Source organism: Ictalurus furcatus, chromosome 8 (assembly GCF_023375685.1).
Source record: "Ictalurus furcatus strain D&B chromosome 8, Billie_1.0, whole genome shotgun sequence".
In the NCBI taxonomy this organism is placed as follows: Eukaryota; Metazoa; Chordata; class Actinopteri; order Siluriformes; family Ictaluridae; genus Ictalurus; species Ictalurus furcatus.
This window is the reverse complement of record NC_071262.1, coordinates 11704694-11726975: the sequence shown is the minus strand read 5'-3', so window position 1 is coordinate 11726975 and position 22282 is coordinate 11704694. Positions and strand designations below refer to the sequence as shown.

General features: G+C 42.1%; 1 protein-coding gene across 1 annotated transcript in view; it reads left to right on the top strand.

The window, feature by feature from the left end:
• Positions 1-1883: 1883 nt before the first annotated feature.
• gpc4 (glypican 4) overlaps positions 1884-22282 on the top strand; it is a 45472-nt gene continuing 25073 nt past the window's right edge. Inside the window, exon 1 of the mRNA XM_053630801.1 lies at positions 1884-2712. Within this exon, the coding sequence (XP_053486776.1) occupies positions 2556-2712 (157 nt within the window). The 5' untranslated portion in view covers positions 1884-2555. The remainder of the gene's footprint in view (positions 2713-22282) is intronic.

Below are 22282 nucleotides of genomic sequence, written 5' to 3'. Positions count from 1 at the left end.
TTTGTCATGAAGTCATGGTTTATTGATAAGGATAATGCCACATATGCGTGCGAGACAGAGGCCTTTAGTCATTTGTAAACATGTGGACATAAATGGACAATACACAAATAAAATAAGTCATAAATCATGCAGTGACTACACAAAATAGATACCCACATGAATCCAGTGTTAAAGCAATAATTAAGAAGTTTTAAACAACCAGAGCTGTAATAATCCTGCCTGGAAGAGGACACACACATCGAGGAGGATGGCTACAGAGCTAAATATTTCTCCAAGCATCACAGCTGGCGAGATGACGGTAGCATATTGAGGTCACCAAAAGTCTCCAAATCTACAATTAGACACCTCTATGCCAACAAACTGTATAGAAGCCACACCTTTTCTTTTGTCTAACCACAAAGACACTACTGAAACTTTGACTGAAACCATTTAGCTGGTTCTAAGGTCAGACGAGACAAGAATAGAGCTTGTGGAGAAGTGGGTATGTATGGTGGAGGATCTGTGATTTTATGTTGTGGGGCCTTTTTTTTTTTTTAGTTTTTTTCCTTTAAAGGCCTTACATGGCATCATAGACTACATGAAGTACCAGGAAATATGGAATGGAAATCTGGCTACCTGTGCAGGGACATGTGGCTTAGCTCTGTTGCACTGCACCTCTGGAGGGATTGATTCCCGCCTCCGCCCTGTGTGCACAGAGTTTGCGTGTTCTCCCCGGATACTCCGGTTTCCTCCCCCAGTCCAAAGACATGCATGGTATGTGGATTGGCATTTCCAAACTGTCCGTAGTGTGTGAATGTGTGTGTAATTGTGCCCTGCAATGGGTTGGCACCCTGTCCAGAGTGTCCCACATCTTGTGCCCTGCGTTCCCTTAGATAGGCTCCAGGCTCTCCCTCGACCCTGTGTAGGATACGCGGCATGGAAAATGGAAGCTACAAATGGTTCATGGTTGGACATTCCAGCAGGAGAAAGGTCAAATACATATACCCAAATTCAGGCAAAAATGACTTAATGATCACTGTGTCAAGTCCCCTGATTTAAGTCCCATTGGAAACACGCCACGTGAACTGAGGAGGAAATTCTATACAAGAGAACCAAGGACCTGGAGGATCTGGGGAGATTCCGAATGGAGGACTGAGCTCAGATTTGTTGCTCTGTATTCTCCACACAGCAAAATCCCCAGTGTTGAATTAACATCTTCAGTGCTTATATATGTCCAAATGGACACAAATGAACACTGAAAGAGTTCAATCAACACTCTGGGTGTTAATTCAGCACTGGGGACTTTGCTGTGCGGTCTCATCAAACATTATAGAAGAAGACTCAGTTCTGTTTTATGATCATAGGCAGGTTGCATTTTTGAGAAGGATTCTTTTGTTTGTTTGTTTTTTTACTTTTTTTTCTTAGAATAAATTTACTTCAATTACAGATTATATTCCTCTCATATATTAGTGTGAGATTAGGCTAATTATTAACCACCAGACATTATTGAGCAGAATGTATCTTGTTACCTGTATAACCTAAAAGATGATATATTTAAATAAGTTAAGGCGATTCATTTTGTGTGTGGAACGTAAATAAGTCAAGGTGATATTACTAAATATATGAATAATGATGACATTTTTTTCTATGAAAATGATCCCTATGGGCAATAAATGTTGTTTTCAAATCATAAAAACAAGGAAACATGGTGAGTTTAGTCAGTGATTACAGAAGAATTCGCTCTAGATATAACTTTTATTTATTTATTTAATAATGATTAAACAAAAACAAAAAACAAAAATAAAGTATTTGTCCTTGTGCCACACACATTGTTCAGATACCTGAGTCAGATAGCCCCAGGTGAACGCGTGTTGCGCGTGCACGCCGCTTTGTCTGAAAAGGAGTTCACGTGAGCGCGCGAGTCGACGCGCAGAAGACGTCGTACCACGCGCGCGCGCATGCAGGCAGGCAGCGCTCGAGCACACGGCGAGTGACTCCAACCTTAAAGCGTCCCGTCTTGAGGACTACACAGCGCTGGGAGGTTAAGAAACAAAACCAAAAACTTCTCACAGAAACTTTCATTCCGTTCCCAGTTATTCTCCTCAAGACGGAATCAAACTCCGAGTTGGATACCTTCCAGCGAAAACATCTTTCGAAGCTGTTTTGATACGAGTTGTGTGTGGTTTTTTTTCACCGTATGTTCGTGTTGGCGCCGGGCTCGTGCTCACTCTCTCTCTCTCGCGACTGGCTTTTTTCACGCAGAAGTTTGACCTCGCGAGACTGCCGATACAAACCCGTCTTTTAAAACAGTATTTTTCCCTCCCCTGTAGTCTTTGTTTTTTTGGTTAAAAAAAAAAAAAAAAAAAAGCTGTTCATCAACTTTTTAAACCAGAAACGGACGGTGAAAACTCCCACCGTCTCCGTGAGCAACTTTTTAAAATTTGCTTTTAAAGTGAACTCCACGAGACGCCGCATCTCCATGTGGAAATCCGAAGACGGGCTCAGAGATACATTTTAAACGAAGCGAAAGTCGTGTTTTGTCACCGCTTGTGTGTGCAGAAAGCTTCGACGCGACGATGAAGGCGATTGTTGCGCTCGCGGTGTGTGTATCCGCAGTGATTTGTGCCTCAGCCAGCCCGAGTGAACAGAAGTCCAAGAACTGCAATGAAGTCCGGACGGCGTACAGCTCGAAGGGCTTCAACAGTAACGACGTCCCCAACAAAGGAGTGTACGGTAAGACTCCTCTCTCAGCCTTTCTCATTCAACTTCGCGGCCTCTCAAACACAACTAGGTTTTGTGACTTGACTCTGAACACGTTTATTACTCTCTGCCTCGACTACAATGAACGAGGGGGATATAATATATAGCCCAAAGCTCCTGCACGGAAAAGTTTGCTCTGCCAGAAGCTAAGCACAAATAGCTTTATAATAACACGCATAGTGCTGAGTTCATTTTATAGCCTGGGCATTACGCTGTAATTCGTTTAAACCTATAGACTCGACGTCTGGTTGTGATTTTATGTCGGGAAACGGGTTTGTTTCTCTTTTTTTTGTCTGAGGAAACGAATGAGAGCAGCATGTAGGCTATGTGGAGGGCTAGAGGTTTTCCTAGCTTGTTTTTTGTTGTTGTTAATATTCTTCACGACGTGAACATTGTGTCTGTATGGCACTTGGAAGTAAAAGTACCTACATTCCCCAAGTCGAAACCTAAATCTTATCGTAGTAGACTATAATGGCTATGTAAATGTAGTGATTTTTATCTGGTTGTAGGTTGGGGGTGAGAGAGAGAGAGAGAGAGAGAGACTGTGACCTCTTCTTCGTGATCAGGATGAGCAAAGCTGACTCCAGGATCCACTCTGTTTATATACCACATGTTTCCCTGGAGTTAAAGGAAATCCGTGGCTTTTACATTTACATGTGTTTATTTGTACTATTTATCATCTAAAGTGCTATTAAAATGAGGAGAATGCATTTCAAGGGTGTTTTCCCAAGCTTAGGAGTCTGGCCGAGGAGTCCGGCACTGGCTCTCAGGCGGTCCTGTGATCTGGACTTCATTTTAAAAACCTGCGGAACCCAGTCCCCCCAATACACACACACACACAACAGGGATTTGTTTGTCTGGGACCTCTTTCACCTGAAGTGAGAATCACACCACTGGCCTAACAAGTTTTTCAGTATATTGGTTGCCATGTACATTTACATTTTTGGCATGTGGCTTACGTTTATCTCATTTATTACAAGTTAAGGGCCGTGTCATAGAAGGAAAAAAAACCACTACGGGATGTCCCGTAAGTCTCCGGACACAGGGGACTATGTACGCCAGCACCACGCCGTTCATGTCTCGGTCGGTCCGCAACACTTCCAGTCTGCTTGAATTTGTTAGTAAGTTTGGTAACAGTGTCGGGTGTGTGTGTGAGAGAGATGGGCCTGCCATGTTACCTGTGAAAGTCCATCGCAACCTTGCTTCACGATCTAGCCGTGCGAACGATTTCAACACGTTCTTCTTTTGTCAAATGCGTTCTTAAATGTATCTGAAAATCAAAATACATAACGTAAACCAAGTATTAAGTTTTGGAAGATATTGCTAGAAAGTGGTGAGTTTCATTGTGTATGTGGACTTTTTTTTTTTTTTTTTTTTTTAAACACAGAGGGCAGTTGTGGCTCAATGGTTAAGGCTCTGGGTTACCGATCGCAAGGTCGGGGTTCAAGCCCCAGCACCACCAGGCTGCCACTGTTGTGCCCTTGGGCAAGGCCCATAACTCTGTCAGTTCCCGGGACGCTGTATCACGGCTGACCCTGTGCTCTGACCCCAGCTTCCTAACAAGCTGGGATATGTGAAGAAAAGAATTTCACTGTGCTGTAATCTATATGTGATAGATAAAGGGGGCTGCTTCTTCTTGTTTTGGGACACCCTGTAGATCAGGAAAGGCTTCTTTCTGTCCCCTAACATTTAAATCTATGGTTTTCAAAGCCCATCTTACAAATACTATTAATACTGCCGGGTTTAACGCTTTTTCGTTACATAAGTAAACGTTGTTATTGTCTCCAAGTTTTAAATCCATGCTTGGACTATAAATTCCACCGCAGGAAAAAAAATCCAGATGTGGAATAATCTTGCCGCCACATGTCTGATTTTTATTTATTTATTTATTTATTTATTGCAGTTCTAGTTATATTTCAAGGTTTTATGTTGTAAAATGAGCCCATTTGCAGAGAACTTTTGATTTGTCCCCAAGTGGTTGGGACTAATGTGTGACTTGTAATGAATGAAATGCTTTTCACAGTCACCGAAGCCCTTTCTGGCTGGATTCGTTTCACCCGATGACGTAGTGTAATCAGTCCCTCCAGGATGTCGCGAATGCAAAATCAAATGAACTCCGCAATATTCATCACAACGCACGTTCAGTCAAAACCCTCTTCGATTCACGTGCGTCGAACGCGAGTACAGCTAAGAGGTCTCGTTTACCAGCAAACTTCACTTCGAAAGACCATGCAAAACAATTTCCCGCAAGTGCGATTTCGCCAGTTCGAGTGGTTTTCCACAAGATGCACAAGATTTCCACTCCGCAAGATGCATCACAAACTTTGAAAAAATCTACCGCAAAATCGAGCGTTTTTGGCCGCAACAGTCATCACAAAACTTTGCGAAATCTTGTACAGACTGTGTAATGTAACTATTATTGGACAAAAAATTCTGCTCCTGTTCAAAACCATCATCATGGTAACTTTTTTTTTATGTACTTTGTGTTTTCTCTTGGAAAGACTGCATCATTGTTATTACTGACTATAAAATAACCTGTAGACATAAACCCAAGTAATGTAATACGTCCTTTCACATCATTTGGACATAATTCATAAAACAGCATTGCTTTTTTTTTTTTCCATCAACTTTAGCTTATTGATGTATTGATTTATGATACTGGCGTTTCAGATGAGACTGTGATTATGGGAAGTTAGTAGGTGGAATGATGTAAGTCTTAGTAGTTGGGTTATATGTGCGAAATAGAACAGCTGTCTCAAATCACAGACTCCATTTGCTTGTAATTTGCCTTGTACTTTCCACCAGGCCCAAAGCCCATTGTTTTCCCCGGTGTATCATTGTAATGTAAAATTCGGCCGATTGTACCCAAACTCGCCTGCATCGATAATCTCTTATTGTAGCGCAACTCGGGTTTTGTCATGACGGTTAACAAGACCGCGTTCTAATGGCTTGTTGAACAGTCTGGGTGCCATGCGCATGTGCATCTCACAATAGACCCTGATACGCATCGGACTCTTTTCTTTGTCAGTAATAGGGCCTGAGATAATTGATCCGGCGAGAGTAACAAGGTCTACTGTCGCTGAAGGGTGGAGGCTTCTTAGAAAGCAGAAAGAGAACACAAAAAGCTCTGCTTTTTGGCTAACAATGTCTCCTGTTGCTAGGGTGAAAATGGTCCACAGGAGAACGTAATTGAACGGTCAGTGTCCCCCTTCTGGTTTTGGCTTTCAGCGCTGGCCCTTTTCACCTGGTAGTCAAAACATCTATTCTCCATATTTCCATGGTCCTGAATCCACATTCTATCCACGGTTAGGCCAAGTATATCCAACACAGCACCGATGTCCAAAATTATATCCTTTCCAAGCCAACTTTTCTGCTTTTCTGTGATTAATCAGCAAGGGTATTATTATTTTTGCCCTCTGCATTTTTTTTTTTTTTTTTTTTTTTTTTTTAACTCCCCCCTCCAGATGGTATGTTCCAGCCAAGCTGGCCAAATAAAATTTTTCATCCAAACGGTATACTTCATTCAGATGTGTTGGCCCATTGGTATCGTAAATCACATATTACCATAACGGACACATTGAGAACTTTGTGTTACAAAGTTCTGCTATTTCATCTTCACCCAGATAGAACGTAACCACGAGCACAGTTTTTAGACAAAGCTTCTAATATGACTAGTGATCCATCAGCCACAAGCATCTTTTGTTTTCAACTCGTGGTGGAAAAATTATAGTATTTCCCTGCTGAATCGCTATCCTTTCAATTAAGACGTAGCGCTTGTGGTGGTTTGTACATGGACCAGGCCAAGAATACGATCGAGCGTGTCCTGTCCTGTAATAAATGTGCAATTTTATTCCTTTCTTTACTCCTTTTGACAAAGAATTTGCACAAAAGCATACCTAGACCAACACTGACACATTTGACTCTGTATATTGCTCTAGTTGATCTCTTTTTCCCTTTTTTTTGTTGCTGTTTAAAAGGGTTGTGCACCATTGGAAGTAGTGTTAACTTTAAATAAGCATGTTTGCGCAGGTTGAACAGAAGCACGGATCTGATCTGCCTGTATGAAAAAGCAGTGGAATTATTTTTCCACAGTCTAACGGAGTACACTTTTTGAACTTCTCTTTACCGTCTGGGATTCAAGATGTTTATTCGCCAACCAGTTGGTCTCCTCAGATCCTTTCTGTATGAGAGATACCAAGGATTATTTTATCGTGGAGGACCTCATAGTTACTTAAGCCCTGAAGTACACAGTTCCCCACTAAGGTCTGAAGCTTTCACACCCTCCCATTCCTAACCAAAGCAGAGAGGGTCTTGGCCTTTTAAAGAAAAGCCCCAGTGTTTGTGATGGTTGATGATTGGCCTAGATGTTGTAAAAACGTGTGTGTTGAGTTCCTGCTGCTGCGCAGTGCCTCTTCAAAAGGAGAGTGGTTAGCACTGACCAGATTGGTATCTCTTTGTGTCAACAGTTTCTTATTGGGAGGCAGCGGAACACTCTTTCCTGTGCTAGAGCAGTCTGTTTTGCTTCATATTGGCAGCTGGGTCTTATGTCATGCCTCAGGTATGGACAGTGGTGAAGATCAAAGGCTCTCTTTGCTCTCGGAGGATCGTTCCCGTTCTAATTACTTTAGCGCATTAGAACTGCAGAACCGGCGACCGCAGTTCTTCGACTTCCTATTATAGTATACATCTTGTACATGTTCTCATAGGGGTATGCTTGACGCGTGAAATATTTCCACGTTTTAAAATGGAGGTCATATCTTATGTTCACTATATGTCTCTCAGCTGCAGTCTGGTAAATAATCAACTGTGTGCCATATCACTGCAGAGATAAGACATGAGTCGAAGGAAGGGTCCAGCCATGCCCGTGATCTAAAAAGCTCCTGTTTTGCGTTACACAAAGTAATGTAATAAGAATTGACCAGGTGAACTAATATGTCCTGATCAGTGTCATTTAGATTTGAATTAATCCCACAGTTCTGTCTATTGGATGAGCGCGTAGTTATCTCTGCAACAGTGCAACCTTCTGCTTTGTTCACGTGTGTTTTTATTTATATATATATATATATATATATATATATATATATATATATATAGATATATATAGATATATATATATATAGATATAGATATAGATATAGATATATATAGATATAGATATATAGATATATATAGATATAATATAATATAATATATATATATATATATATATATATATTTTTTTTTTTTGTATTGATAAAGCCCTGCCTAAAACAAGTACTGACATAAAAAAAATCGTTACGTCTGAGTTCTGTCTCATATCAAATGCTGTGGACTAGTTATTTAGATTTGATTTATTATTATTATTATTAACAATAATATTTTTCAACATTTAGCCTGGCTATAGTCATGGTGACATCACGCATTAGCGCACACAGGAGTTTCACTTATTGTAATACGATCCAAATGGAGAAATTGACTGGTCTAAACCGATCAAGATACTTTTGACTGTACTCGCCAGTCATGATGCTTAATTGCTCAAAGGCCGTATTTTCTATTGCGGAGTGCATTCGAGTAAACCTGGCTGTTTTCTCTTGGTCAAATGTGCAGTGGCAGTTAAACAGCAGGGCTCGTGTGAACACAGCCTTGTGCTCTTTGTAGTGTCGGGTAAGAGCAAACGCATCAGGAATTATATTTCTCTTTGTCAGTGACTAAGGATGAGGTCTTTTGTCAAGAAACGGGCCACTAGAATATCAACAGTATCGATGGAGGGAATTGATCCTGGCTCGACAGAAATTGTTCCTCCCTGTTGTCAGCAAGATTACAAGCCTAAGAACGGATAGCAAAAAGAGTATCGTGCACTCCTTTCTGCTTAACACTCTGACCTCAAAAGCATTTGACTTAAACCAGAAGTGTTGCTTAAACGTGTGTATGTGTGAAAAAACTGCTTCTGCTGCCATGATCGTTTTGAATTGGCACCTAGCTGTTTTCTGATAAGCAGAGAATAATAGCTGAAGTGCATCACTGTAGCCAGGAGCATATCAGTGTGGGTGGGCCTGCCATTAGAAATCAGCATGAATTAAAATCATCTGAGAAGCTAAGGGTGAAGGGAATGAATGTCCCTTATTTTAGATAATATTGGTTTTACATAGTAATTAAGAGGAAAGTACGTTCACCGGCCACTTGGTTAATGTTCACCCAGTTAATATTCAAAACAAACATCATAAAGGAGGGGAGGGGAAGGGGGTGATTTTCAGTGATTTTGACCATGACAAGGTTGATGGTGCCAGACTGGTATGAATATTGCGGGCAAACAACACTCTTTACAACCATGGCGAAAATAACAGCAGCTGAAGAACACACAACGTGTCGAATCTTGAAATGGATGGACTACAACAGCAGAAGACCACATCGGGTTCCGCTCCTGTCAGCCAAGAACAGGAATCTGAGGTTCACTGAAACCGGACAGACAAATACTGGAAAAAGACCAGGCAATGTTTTTGTAATCTCCAACTGTCCTGTTTCAGTGAGACCAAGCCAAGTGAAGCCTCAGATGTCTCTTCTTGGCATGGAACTTGAGGTGGTGTTCCGATGTTGTAGTCCGTCCACCTCAAGGTTCAACATGTTGTGCATTCCTCAGGCCCCGTTTACACTAGTGCTTTTTCGTTTTTTTTAAAACGCATAACTTTCGTTGCGGTTACGGCTGTCGTCTACACTACTCCCGCATTTTCGACACTCGAAAACCGTGACTTTTGGAAACTCTGAGCTCGCGTTTCAGTGTAAACAGACCAAAACGAAGACTTTTGAAAACGAAGGCGTGGCTTCAGGTTGCGATGTTGGTTCAGGCTTGAAATTGATAAAGTAAAACCGACGACATCATCACTGAACTGAAATTTAGATATGGTAATGGACGTTTCCATTCTGACACGTGCTGTAAGCGGTGTCAATCACAACAGACCAGGACAGCTTACCAATCAGAGCAGAGTAGGCTCTCTGAAAGGAGGAGTTTAGAGTGAACGGATCCTTGAGCGAGTCATTTGTGACCCTGAGGAAACAAAGAGGTGCTGCAATGTAAATTATGAGAAAATTTAAGTGTTTTTTGCTCTTGGATGCATGTAAACCTATTGTATGAGACCTCAAACAAATTAGGCACTTTAATATAGCGTAATAAGTGCACTTCAAGGGCTTTAGACAAAGAAAACAGCAAAACCTCTCTTCACACTGCCTGATAATTCTAGCTTAGCACACATTTTGATAAGGACAGGTGAAAAACTGCCTGAATCTCTCATGTGGTAAGCACAATACCAGCAATGCCACACACATGCCCAAAGAGGACTGTAGTAAACAAGTGTCAATAAATATACCTAAAAAAAAAAAAAAACTTTGACAATCCTTTCATGCATTTAGACATGACACCAATATGATATGGCCATCTTAAGTGAAGTCCTTCAGTTAAAAAAAATACGTCAGATCATTATTGGAATCCATATCATAAAATTTTAAAAAGTATCATCACCATTCATTCATCTTCAGTATCCACTATCCTGATCAGTGTCGCAGTGAACCCAAGCTAAACGGGCTCAAGGCAGGAGAATTCACCCTTGACGGGACACCAACACATAGTATTTGATTTGAACTAATGTGCATGGCTCCCATTGTGGGCTGGCAGTTGACAGCTATCACGCACCTGAACAAAGCAATGAAGGACACCGAATACCTATTGCAGGTGTTTTGGGAACTGTGAGGGAGCAAAAAATATCTAGATCATCGGGCGGGGGGGCCTTGGTGACAGTTATGTAATGATGTTCAGGGGGAGGAACCCCCCCCCATATTAAAGACGTTTGAAAGAGATGGCCTGTTTAAAATACGTTTGGTAAATTCAGCCATCGTATGGCCAGTTTTTGGAAAAGCCATCTAAAAAGTGCAATGCATATTCAAATTAAATGGGGTCTGTGAGAACCAGAGGGCATTTTAATCCCCCATCCTTTTACCACAGCACACATCAGATCAACACTCTGCTTTTTTTTTTATCCTCCTCAAAAGACTTTATGGCATGTTCAGAAGGTCTGTAAAAGTGGGATTAAGGAAGCACATAGGTGGTGGGGAAGTGAATGTGAATTACCAGTGCAAGCAGAGATCTGGTCTTAGGCTCATCAAGGCCAATACCCGATGAAGCTTATGGGAATAATTAGCAAGCATTCAGAGGTTCTGGAATGTTAGCCAAGCTGGGGATACTGCCCAAAACCCACGGCAAAATCCCTGGCCCATGTCCTTCCTCTGTCTCCACAGCCACAAAACGTTGCTCTGGGACCATAAAAACACCACAGTTATTGGCAGCATCCGTACTATTATTCCCATTAACATCAATACTAGTGGACGGCAACTGTCTCGGGGCTTAATTTGCAATGCTGCTCATGAAACAAGGGAGTTTCATATGGAGCTGTGCCTGGTAAGGGAAGGGTAGCATGGAACACATCACAGTAGAGACTGGGAGCTGGTGGACTGATGCTAGTGCTCTCGATTACACCCACAGATGAAACACGACAACACAATGTCTTCTTTCAGAAGACTGCACATTTTCTCCGTTGAGTGGTTCGTCTCTGCAACAGATCCGAAGAGCATGATTAAACATGACCTCGTAACAACGATGTCTGTCAAGGCAAATGCACAAAACAACGGGTTTTGGTATTAAATTCAACTGAAAGAGAAGAGAGAGCAGAAAGAAAAACAAAACAAAACAAAACAAAAAAAAACACAATGAAGGATAAAAAGAGAAGGGACCAGACCTTGGATAAGGCCTTGGAGCAAGCCAGAACAGATAAAAATGGCCCAACAGAATGAGCACAAAGAAAAGAAAAGCTTCTAGATGTTAAGGCTAGATAAAAAGGAATGCCTGCATCAACACTTCCTACAAAGCACGCTCTTTAAGACAAGGCAGGATGCATGAGCCAAGTGAATGGGCCCCTGGGAACTCCACATGCAAATTGGATGTGTTAACAAGGAGCTTCGGTGGCGGCCTCTATCTGCCTTGTGGTGAGGAAAAGGCACAAATGTGCAGGCGGATTTTTTACAAAGCGTCAATCAGGAGTGGCTCTGCGCTGCACTGCACAGCCTGGTTCACTCAGAAGAACAGCGAATTAAACAATGTCACCAGAGGCACAAGCTTCAAAGCTGTTTGAGTAGAGGGGTATGAAAAGGTCAGTACGCATATGCCTCATCCATACAGAGAGAGCATGTGTATGTATATGGTTAAAAGCAAACATCAGCGCCTGGGCAAGGCTCCAGAGACCTCCAGCTTATTCCCCAAAAGTGCAACACTGAAGCTTGCTTGAAATCACACACAGTGCCAACTCCTTTTTGGTAAGTCCTGAGTTTTGTTCTCATCCTCAGACTAGGCTCCTCTTCAATCAGTCAAAATCCCCTTGCAATTTTCACTCGGTGGTGCAGCCCCGTCAATCCTCTGCAGGCGCAAGCTTTGTTGCTGCTTGGGGATCTGGGCTCCCAGTGTGTGGGTCTTGGTGGTCTCATGCAGAATGTAATTTGGAACGGGGTTTGGGGGGGGGGGGGGGGCATTTGTTTGATTGTTCCTGCATGCAGAATTCACCCCCTGCTGGGCCGTCACTCACTGGAGGCTCTGCAGGGGGAGTGCCGGGTAACAATGTATAGAAACTAGCAGAAAATGAATGTTACCGTTACACTTTGGTAACAAACTCCAGTGGTTTTCAGAGAAATGGAGCAAAACGAGACAAGACTCAGGACTTGAGTTACATTCAGAGACCACAAGTACAAACAAAATGCTAATGCAAGCTTTGGCTACAAGCAAGTTGACCAGCTGAATTAGTAGCTGATTTATAGCTTCCTGTATTCAACCACCTGGTAATATTGTGTCTCGAATCCACCGCACGTTCCGCACATCGTGACGTAACTGATTATCAGGGTCATGTTTTTCTGAGTAGAAACTATCCTAAGGCACTAGAGCATTCATGCCTTAATCTCGACACGTGCAAACTCCAAAGCGAACCAACTTTCAAAATTGCAAAGCCGACCGTTCCAAGACTCTTACATCCTCAAACACCCACTCACGCGTTACGTAATGTGTGTGTCAACGTGTTTCATATCTTCTTTCTGATAGCCAAATAGTCAGCCAGCCCCAGGGCCTGGCCATGACACAGGAACAGGCTGCAGCAAGGTCATTTTAGCCTCGCCCATGGCCCGAAGCTTTAATTACCCTTACTGATATCTCCATCCAGCTCAATAACAGTACCTCAGAAATGCTGCCAATGCCCTAAAGTAAAGATTTATATATATTTTGATTGAAATGAATTTCTCCACTTGCAGACTGATGACAAGTTTTTCTAAACCCATATTTGTACAGAAATGGGCAAACCATTCTAAGCATGTTTTTCCTCAAACAATTCCCAAAGTACCTTTTTAATTACACTCACTGTCTACTTTATTAGGAATACCAATTATGCAAACAGCCAAACATGTGGCACCTGATCTCAGTTGCTTTGACTGTTTTGAGTATTTCAGAAACTGAATACTCCTTCACACACAGAATTGTGTGGAAAACAACAACAACAACAAAAATGTCCAGTGAGTGGCAATTTTGTGGGTGGAAACACCGTACTGATAGAGAGCTCAGAGGAGAATTACCAAACTGGTTCAAGCTGACAGGAAGGCCAAGATAACTCTTTACAACTGGTGAACAGAAGAGCATCTGAAGCCCTGTTTACACTAGTCAGTTTTCATTTTAAAACGGCATTTAAAACATAACTTTATTTGTAACAGTACACTGGTACACTGCAGTGAATACATAAATGATACATGATGGTAAAAACAGATGCATAGGTCACATAAGCAGTCATACACTCATTATGAAAAAAACAATAAGGGATATTGTTTCTTTTTTTAAATGTAGGCTGTTTTTTGCTGCTCTTAATGTGGGCTGCTCAAACAGCTTATGGGTCAAGAAACCTTGTCACCATGTGTCTCGCTTGTTTCCCCTTGGTTTCATTGTCTGCGGTCCGCTCTCTTTTGGTCTAACCCAAAACCGGCAGTCCATGTAGGGCTTACGCTGCTTGAAATGAGATTTGTTGCCGATTTCTCTAATCATAGCTCGCCTCTTGCGCATGTAGGCAGCTGCAGTATTATAAAATACAGAATTTAACTGGACAATTGCTGCCTAAGAATGACAACAAATCCAGCAAAGCTTGCGGTTCAGTCTCCATGTTGTTGCGTAAACGATTAAGGTAGTTTAATGGTCATATAGTAGGGGAGTGACGAATCAGGGAAGGATACGCAGTCATCCAGAAGCCCCAATCAGGGGGCGAATGCCTGAACAGGACTTGATGAGAACAGGACGTTTCTCAGTGGTAGGTTTGTATGTAGTTTGGCAATAACATGAGTTAGCCAGTTAGCAGAGGCTAACTGCTAACAGGCTAAAAGCTGTGCACTGGCTGTAAACGTATGCAACACAAAACTACACATTTGGAACACGGTAGAAAATATATACATAAATAATTAATCATACTTACAGATTGTGATCCAGAGGTGCAAGATGGTGTAAATAAAGTGGGTACGGCTCCATCTTTAATGAATAATCGTTTCGCTGATCCCGCGTTGACTTCAGCTAGATTTGAGAAGCGGCCGTCAGTGAAATGACGGGAACACAACGAAGGTTGGAGTTGAACTGTGATATAGTTTTAAAATGAATTCTAACCACTGACGCTTTACATCCTCGTCCTTTGGGAGTCCATGCCAAGTGGTTTTGCTTTTGCAGCGCAGAAATCAACGTCTTCTAGACACGAACCGAACTCTTTCAGGACGCAACCTCAACTGTAGTGTCTGATGGCGGGTCAAAATACACGTCGTTCGAGCAGCCGATGAAGACCAGAGGCGGCGTTTTTTGTTACAAACCTACGTAGGTTTGTACAGGAAGTAAGTCTGGAATTACTGATAAGCCGTTCCAGCTGTTCAGAATCGGTTCCTTCTTTTGGGAGTCAATAACTCTTAACTTTTCAGAACATTTTTACATTCACAAACAGCTCTTTAACACACTACATGAAAGGTAATATCTGAAAAAGAAAAATAGGTGCATTTTAAAGCTGCGGACACATTTTCTGGCATCATCCAATTTCCTCGCCATCGCGAGGAATAGATGGAATCGATTCCATAGATGGAATCGATTTCTGATACCATCGTCAATCAGCTCAAGCCTACAGCTTGTATACTCTGAGGACTGGATTGGGGAAAGGTTTTAGACGGAGTGTGGTCTTTGAAGGAATCTGAGGATGGCCTCACTGAGTAAACGGAGATGGCCGTGTTTGATCTGAAAGCTTTTGCGCATGCGACTTCTACTCCTAGTCCTCGGTGATTTATTGACATAGCTGTCTGTATCTCATTGGAGATGGGCTAAGGGATGTCCATGACTAAAGCATACTACCTTGGTGTAAGTTTCCCTTTCTTGCAATTGGCTAATAGTACTGCTCTTGCTACCACCGTCACTGCTATCCAGTTTCCTGAGCCCAACAGCTATATCAGAATCATTGTGGCTGTGTTGTCGCATTGAGGACTTGGAAACACGATCATGGGCTTGACCTCATCTTGCCAGTGGGCCCCTCTCTTACTCCATTACTTGTAAATGCACCCACAGTTCTATTGCTTGTCCTTCAGGTTCGACATCTGGCAGATTTCATCCCCACTTACCTGCGCTTTGTCAGTGTTTATAACGGTCATCGAAGTCTCCTGCCGGTTTCTGCTTTCCTGATGAAGGGAAGATGTAGAACATGGTGTTTAAATACTTCTGAAGCCCTGAAATGTTCTGAGGGTTAATGGGTTCATTTTTGTTTAGAAAAATTGACCTGCACAAAATGTTGAAGAAATAAAATGGCTTTAGTATATATGTAGAGGGAGTATTTCTGCATTAATACATTGTAAATAGAACTAGGATTTCTCCGGATATATAATATGTATAAAATATTTATTTTCTCCCATGTTGGAACAATGAGTTGTGGTGTTCCTGCCACACTAAATCACTTTTCAGGGAGGAAAGAAAAGTTGTTTTCGAGCTGAAAGTTCTAGCTTGTCGTCTTTTATTTAAGCACCAAAGAACAGGGTATGGAGACACGGTCTTTTGGGACAAGGGACGAGCCAGGCTTTTTGCGCAGGCTTTTCCTCTGTTGTAACAATGTGCTGCTGTGACGTGATGTCTGGACAATCACTGCTTTTTCCTGCAAATCTTTAAGATCCCCCTCCTCTTCTCTTATTGGTCAGGCGATTTACAATGCTATTTCCCTTTAAAAGTGCAATGAAATTAAGTACAATTAAATGCAGGTTTCACTTGTATAATTTCAATGTATGTTTTGCAGTTAATTAAGAAAAAAAATACACATGCAGACTTTGTACAGGTTCAGAGCAACGTGCTGCTTTTTCATCGACAAAGCAAAGATTGTCCATACCAGTTTGGACCAAAGTTGGAGTAAGTCTGTTTTTGCAGGTTGTACTGATTTGCATGATCATGCTCGTTGATCCCTGTAACATCAAATTTGAATCCAACATTAAGCCAAGGCGCCTTCCATCGATTTTAGGTGACACAAGCATTATTAATGCTCATATGGCCCCACAATTTCTCACGTTCCCTTACTCTACCCCCAAGAGTTCCACCAAATTTACCCACTTCAGATCATCGGGAGTGTGCTTTTGTGTCCGCGCATGCTCACTTGCATGCATGCTCACACGCGCGCACGCACGCACACGTTTGTGTTTGTGTGTATGCAAACCGCCGTGTGCCTTTGCTCTCAGTGACGATTGCGAAGTCATTCTCAACACCACTGATCGCAACCGGTATCATCAGCCCTTTTTTTTATGTCAACATTTTTATTCGGGTTCGTGTCTCAGTCCCCTTTAACTGTCTTAGTCGTCTCGAAGCATCCCAAGCTGGCAACGTCTCCGCTTACCTGCCAGAGCAGTGTAATTAGCCTCTTATTCTTTCTCGCATCTTGTTGGTTGTATGGTTTGAGAGAGTGGAATCGCTTCCACCTGAATGCTGCCCTGTTCCCTCGTCCTCGGCAGCTTCACTAGGCCGCACGACTCTGCTTGGGTAGACCGCCTCAATGTGCTGTACCGTCGGTTGAAGTTCATTGATCACGCACAACTCGCTGCTGGTTTGCTTGTGAGCCGATTGTCCTTCCCTTGTCGGAACGCGGCATTACGTTCCAGCGTTCCTGCGTATCCCGAATCCCTAATGCGTACCAGACAGCCCCTGTTCTCTCTCCAGCTAAATGCTCGTTTGTCAGCTGTATGAAGTGAATTCATAGAGTTTCTATGACGATTCTGGAACAAGTTTACCATTTCACAATGAGCTGACCTGGGAAGTGGTGTAGGCAGGGAGCTTTTGTGTACCGAGACAAAGCCGGAGACGGCACACTGGGGAGGGAGACGGAGCCAGACGGAGAACGAGAGGCCAGATCCATGTTGTAGAATCTTCATGGATGACAAGCTTTTGGAATGTGCACCAGTGGGGAGTTTTAATTGGCCAGACGCTCTGCCTGGTTTCGTAATCAGAGGCACACCGGAAGCAGAAAAGACCGCTTTTGTGCATTGCTGTACACACACAGTCCATAACAGCTTACACGTAAGGGGGCCATTAATCAGGATTTCTTACACCACCATCCATTTCGTCACACAAGTCTGCTTTGTGTTGTCTCATAGCCATGCGCTCTGATTGATCAAGTTCTAGAATTGCGCTACGTGTTGGAGAAGGCGAAACGAGCCGTAGCCTTCGCCATGCTACAGTGTCAATCTGGTTAATGATCACACTGTTGTCTAGACTCTTAAGCCTGTGATTAAATGTGTGCTGCTCTAAGGCTGACTTTTTGAAAAAGGGAAACAGACATGGTCTATGAAATCTGCCTCTGCATATCTTTTTATTTTATTTGATTATTTTTGTCAATCAAGTGCCATTTGAAAAAAATCCGGTTGCATAGTGTTTGGCAAGAGATTTTTTTTAATTCACGATTTATTTAAGGAAACATTTTACACACAGTGCTTTCCAAGGACTTGTGGCTAGCTGCCCTACTGTAAAACATTGTGTTGCAAATTATAGTGGCTACAAGTGCAATTCCTGATCCCCAAACCGTTCCTAAGTGAATGTTAATGTTCCTTTATATTAATCAAGACTTCGGTGGCCTCCGAATATAAACATTCCCTCTAGGCCATATTTATTCACTTTAATGCCAGTACAAGCAGATGTACGTATACACCCACTGTCTGTTCTATACTCTGTGGACTTCTGAGCAAGCCTACAGTATATTTCAGATCCTCCTCCAGTTGTAATGTGGTCAGCAAAATGTTTTATATTTAATAATAAAGGACGTAAGGGGCAAAGGTTGACTCTGATTCTCATATGTATGTGTGTGTGTGTGTGTGTGTGTGTGTGTGTGTGTGTGTGTGTGTGTGTGTGTATATATATATAATATATATAAAAAATATAATATGCTTTCTGACCTTCCTTCCTGTCCATTTTGTTGGTGCTGTGGGAATTGTCAGTGCCAGTTCCTGACCAGTGCGAATACAGCCGACATTGTTTGGCTTTGGATATCCGTCTTGTTACTTTGCTTCCTCAGTAACACAACACCTGCCCCATGGGGTATGATTGCGCACCCATACAAATGCTCACCCATGCGTTGGGATTGGAACACTCTCTCTCTAAGGACAGACAGATGGAGAAAATGTACATCGGTGAAGAGGACTGTTATCTGCAATGTGCCCTGTGGACCCGTGCTTAGTGGAGAAGTGACAAATGGGGTGTATGTGAAGATGCGCTGGGAATAGCGGGAGGATTTGGCGAACAGATGAACTTTGGTAATAATGCTGCTCTTATAGAATAAGTGTCCAGTTCATTATTATTATTTGTTTCTTCATGGTGTCAGACCTTAGGAATGTGGCCAGTCCTATTGCAGTTGCTTTTAAGTATTGTAAATTCCTTTTCGCCTGAAACAGTTTGTACTTATTGCATTAGCTTGTCTTGAAGAGGCCCGTTGCTAACCGGCTTATCTGGTGAACAAATCTATTTCTGTGGTGGAAATGAATGAAATTGCCTCGCTTGATGTTATCCGCTAATTTGGGAGAGTTCGTATAAACCAGACCTTTGTCAGTCCGGTTGAGCTTTATTGCAAGCCATGAAAGTCATTATTGTTTTGGCAGAAGTGTTCTAAACATGTCTTGCTAGTATTTTCAAGATATTGGAAGGAAATGGGGGGGGGGGGGAGAAACAATGCCCATACTGATCAGCTCCATATGAGCTCTCGGGCGCTAATACTGGTTTCGGGTTACAATCATCTCTTTTCAATACACTTCCACTGAGGTGGAAACGTCACATTGAACATGTGTATGTGGAATAGAGCTGGAACAAAACTGGTGGTTTGCTAGGAAAAAAGCCGACCTAACTTAAAATTTCAAGGAAATTGCTGCACAGCTTTTCCTTATTTTTATTTTTTATTTTTTTTTGAGTTTACTCAACTTCTAACCAAAGTAGTTCACTTTTGAACCTTGTTGAGTAAACTCAAAAAAGCTGTGCAGCAAGTTGCCTTGCAATTTTAAGTCAAGCCAACTTTTTCTTTTCTTTTTTTTTTTTATGGTGAATCTGTCTAAGGGGCCGTTTCCACGACAACGTTTTTTGGGGTTCGTTTACATGACAACGGCGTTTTGTGGCCTGGAAACGCAATTTTTTGGGGGGTTTCAAAGCGTAAGTTTTTGAAAACGCTGCCATTATCATCTCAGAGTAAATGTTTGGAAACGATGACGTCATGGTCACGCGTGTTACGTGCTCAGTCTATAGGCATGCGCCCGAGTACTTCAAAAACAACGCGCGAGACGTTCAAAACTCTAGGACTGTGTTTGAATTTATTGACTCTTCTCCAGCAAAGTGTAGATTTACGGCATCACTATTAAGAGCAGCGGAGACACATTTGTTACATACGGCAAATTATTAACCCACATTTATACCGACAAAGGGTATTCAGTCTGTTTTGGACTACATGTGTATCGTTTTATTGCTAATAAAATATAGAAAGCAGACTGAATGCCAGTGTCTCACTGTTTGATTTGTATTTGCCGATTTTGTTCCATTTTGGTACAATGATGGTCAATTATTACTTACATACACGGTTAAAAAGATTTTTTTCAGTATATAAAAATGAATGAGCTTTGTTTGAATTCTGGCCTGGAGCACTATGAAAGCTAAAAGATGGGCTTGAAGACAGAAATTCATTTCCGCAATGAAAAAACTTCTCTGTACATTACATTGTTTTGCATTAGGGACGTCTCAGCGTTTATTAACCAAGAAAAATAAGCCGAATCTACGCTTGACAAGCGTGAGTTTTCACAATTGCTTATGACAATGAATCATTTTCCAAGTTTAACTATCGAGATTCTAAGTAACTGGAGACAGACCTTTTCTGGTACTCCACGTAGATCATAAACCATTGAAATCGTTTGAGAAAGGTAAACGTTATTGTGCCTTTTTTTTATCCAGAAAAACCAAAGCTCCCCCCGTTTACTTGTATTTGTTTATAGAGCAGTCTTGCCCGGCTCAATATGGCGGACACGTTGATGTGAATGCTTATGTGCGCAGGCGCATAGCGTTTCTTTGCAGAGTGACATCGCCAACTACTGGCCTGGCATGCATAATACAGTTTTTAGTATATCGATGTCCTGTAAATGTACCCTAAAACACTAAGAATGACTTTAACTGCAGATCAGTAGCATAAGTATAGCAGTAATGAATATTATTCTACACCAAAAATAATGTGTACTTTTTAGCAAGCATAATGTTATTCTAGCTTGCCTTATAAAAATTTGTCTAATGAATTTGCACGCTGTATGGCCAAAAGTTTGTGGACACATGACCGTAACACCCATATGTGCATCTTCTCCAAAAAAGTTGCCACAAAGTTGGACGCACACCATTGTTTAGAATATATTCATATGCTGTAGCAGTACATTTTCCCTTCTCCTACATTGACCCTAGAAAATCAGGAATGGGATGTTCAGAAAGCACATACGAGTATGATGATCAGGTGTCCGCAAACTTTTGTCTGTATAGTGTATAATGATTACCAGAGTTTACAGATGATCTTTGTATGTGGTTACCTGATGCAAGGTTGAGAGGAGGTTGTTTTCCTAAGCAAGGCTTTAGGACTCTAGGGTGAACACAAGTGACTGATGGTCACTCAAAATGGCCTCAGGCCACACAACGTGGAGAGAAGAGATGCACGATGGATAAAAATATTGCTCCAGCAGCTGGAAAACACAGAGAGAGAGAGGAGTGCTGAAGGCAAACAGTGAGGACAAGACACGACACGACACGAAATGCAGATTTGGGAAGCTACAACTAGAGCAGCATAATATCTATGATTTACAAATCAAATATCCAGCGTTTATCTACCCTTAATGTTCCTGCTCTGTTTCACTCTTCTGCTTATCCCTTTAATCTTAGTTCTTTAGACTGCACCTACTGTAATAGGAGTGTATGTGTAGTTTCTCTGCTTGCAGGAGGGTGTGTATCATTATTTCGCAGGGTGAGAGATATGTTCCCCGACAAATAGGAGTCGTGCCGATCCCCCTGCCCCCACCCCCCAGTAGTAATTGCAGCTTATGTTAAGTGAAAATAAAATGTAAAATATGACTTTGTGGGGGGTGTAGATTTGCTCTGGAATCTGTTTTGTAGGTGTATGTCTTAGGAGTGCTCTCCTAAAGTATGGGCTGGGATCTCAAACAAAATTTCTTTTGAGTATTTAGGTTGCCAAAAAAACTTGTTTTACACTTAAAGAATTATTGTGACTCCAGTAGGCACATGTTTTGATTTCCCCTGTGTTGGTATATGGGATCTGCTGCATATGTTTAGCTTAACCATATAGAGCCAGTTCCAACCAAGCAGGAACCATGCCGAAGTCCACCTGTTTCACTTGGCCTTCAATCGATTATCAGGTGTGATGCTTACTTGCCTGGAATATAAACCTGCAGCCGCAATGGCCCTTTGCAGACAAGAATGGACACCCCTTAGTTAGGTACCAAGCCCATTAGTCTGTCTTTCTGTTAACAGCACGTAGATGTGGCAGCCATCACGATTTATAGTGGCCTCCAGCCTGAAATAATGCCCTTGAGAATTTATGACTTCTGACTCGGAGAGCCTAGGGCTGATGGAAAAATGCGCATGTTGGTGTGTGCATGCGGGTGGCGGGTCTGCTGGCCAGTGCCTGGCAGGGTCAGAGTGCATGGCCTTTCTCAGAGGAGTGGCTGGTGACCTTTGACTCTAACGGTTAAGCTAGGAAGCTGGTTTCGTGGAGCGACGGCCATTGAAGTCTGTCTGGGTTAGGGGGGGAAAAAAGGCTGGGGGCACAAAAAAGGTTGGGTTTGGGTTGTAAGGGCATGAGAGCTAATTTAGGTTTCACCCACATTCCTCTTTCTACCAAACTGGATCGTTTCTGGTAAACAAAGGATGTAAACAGGACGTGACTTCGTCGTTAATGAAGAACTGAAACAGCTCATTAAGATTTACTGTAAG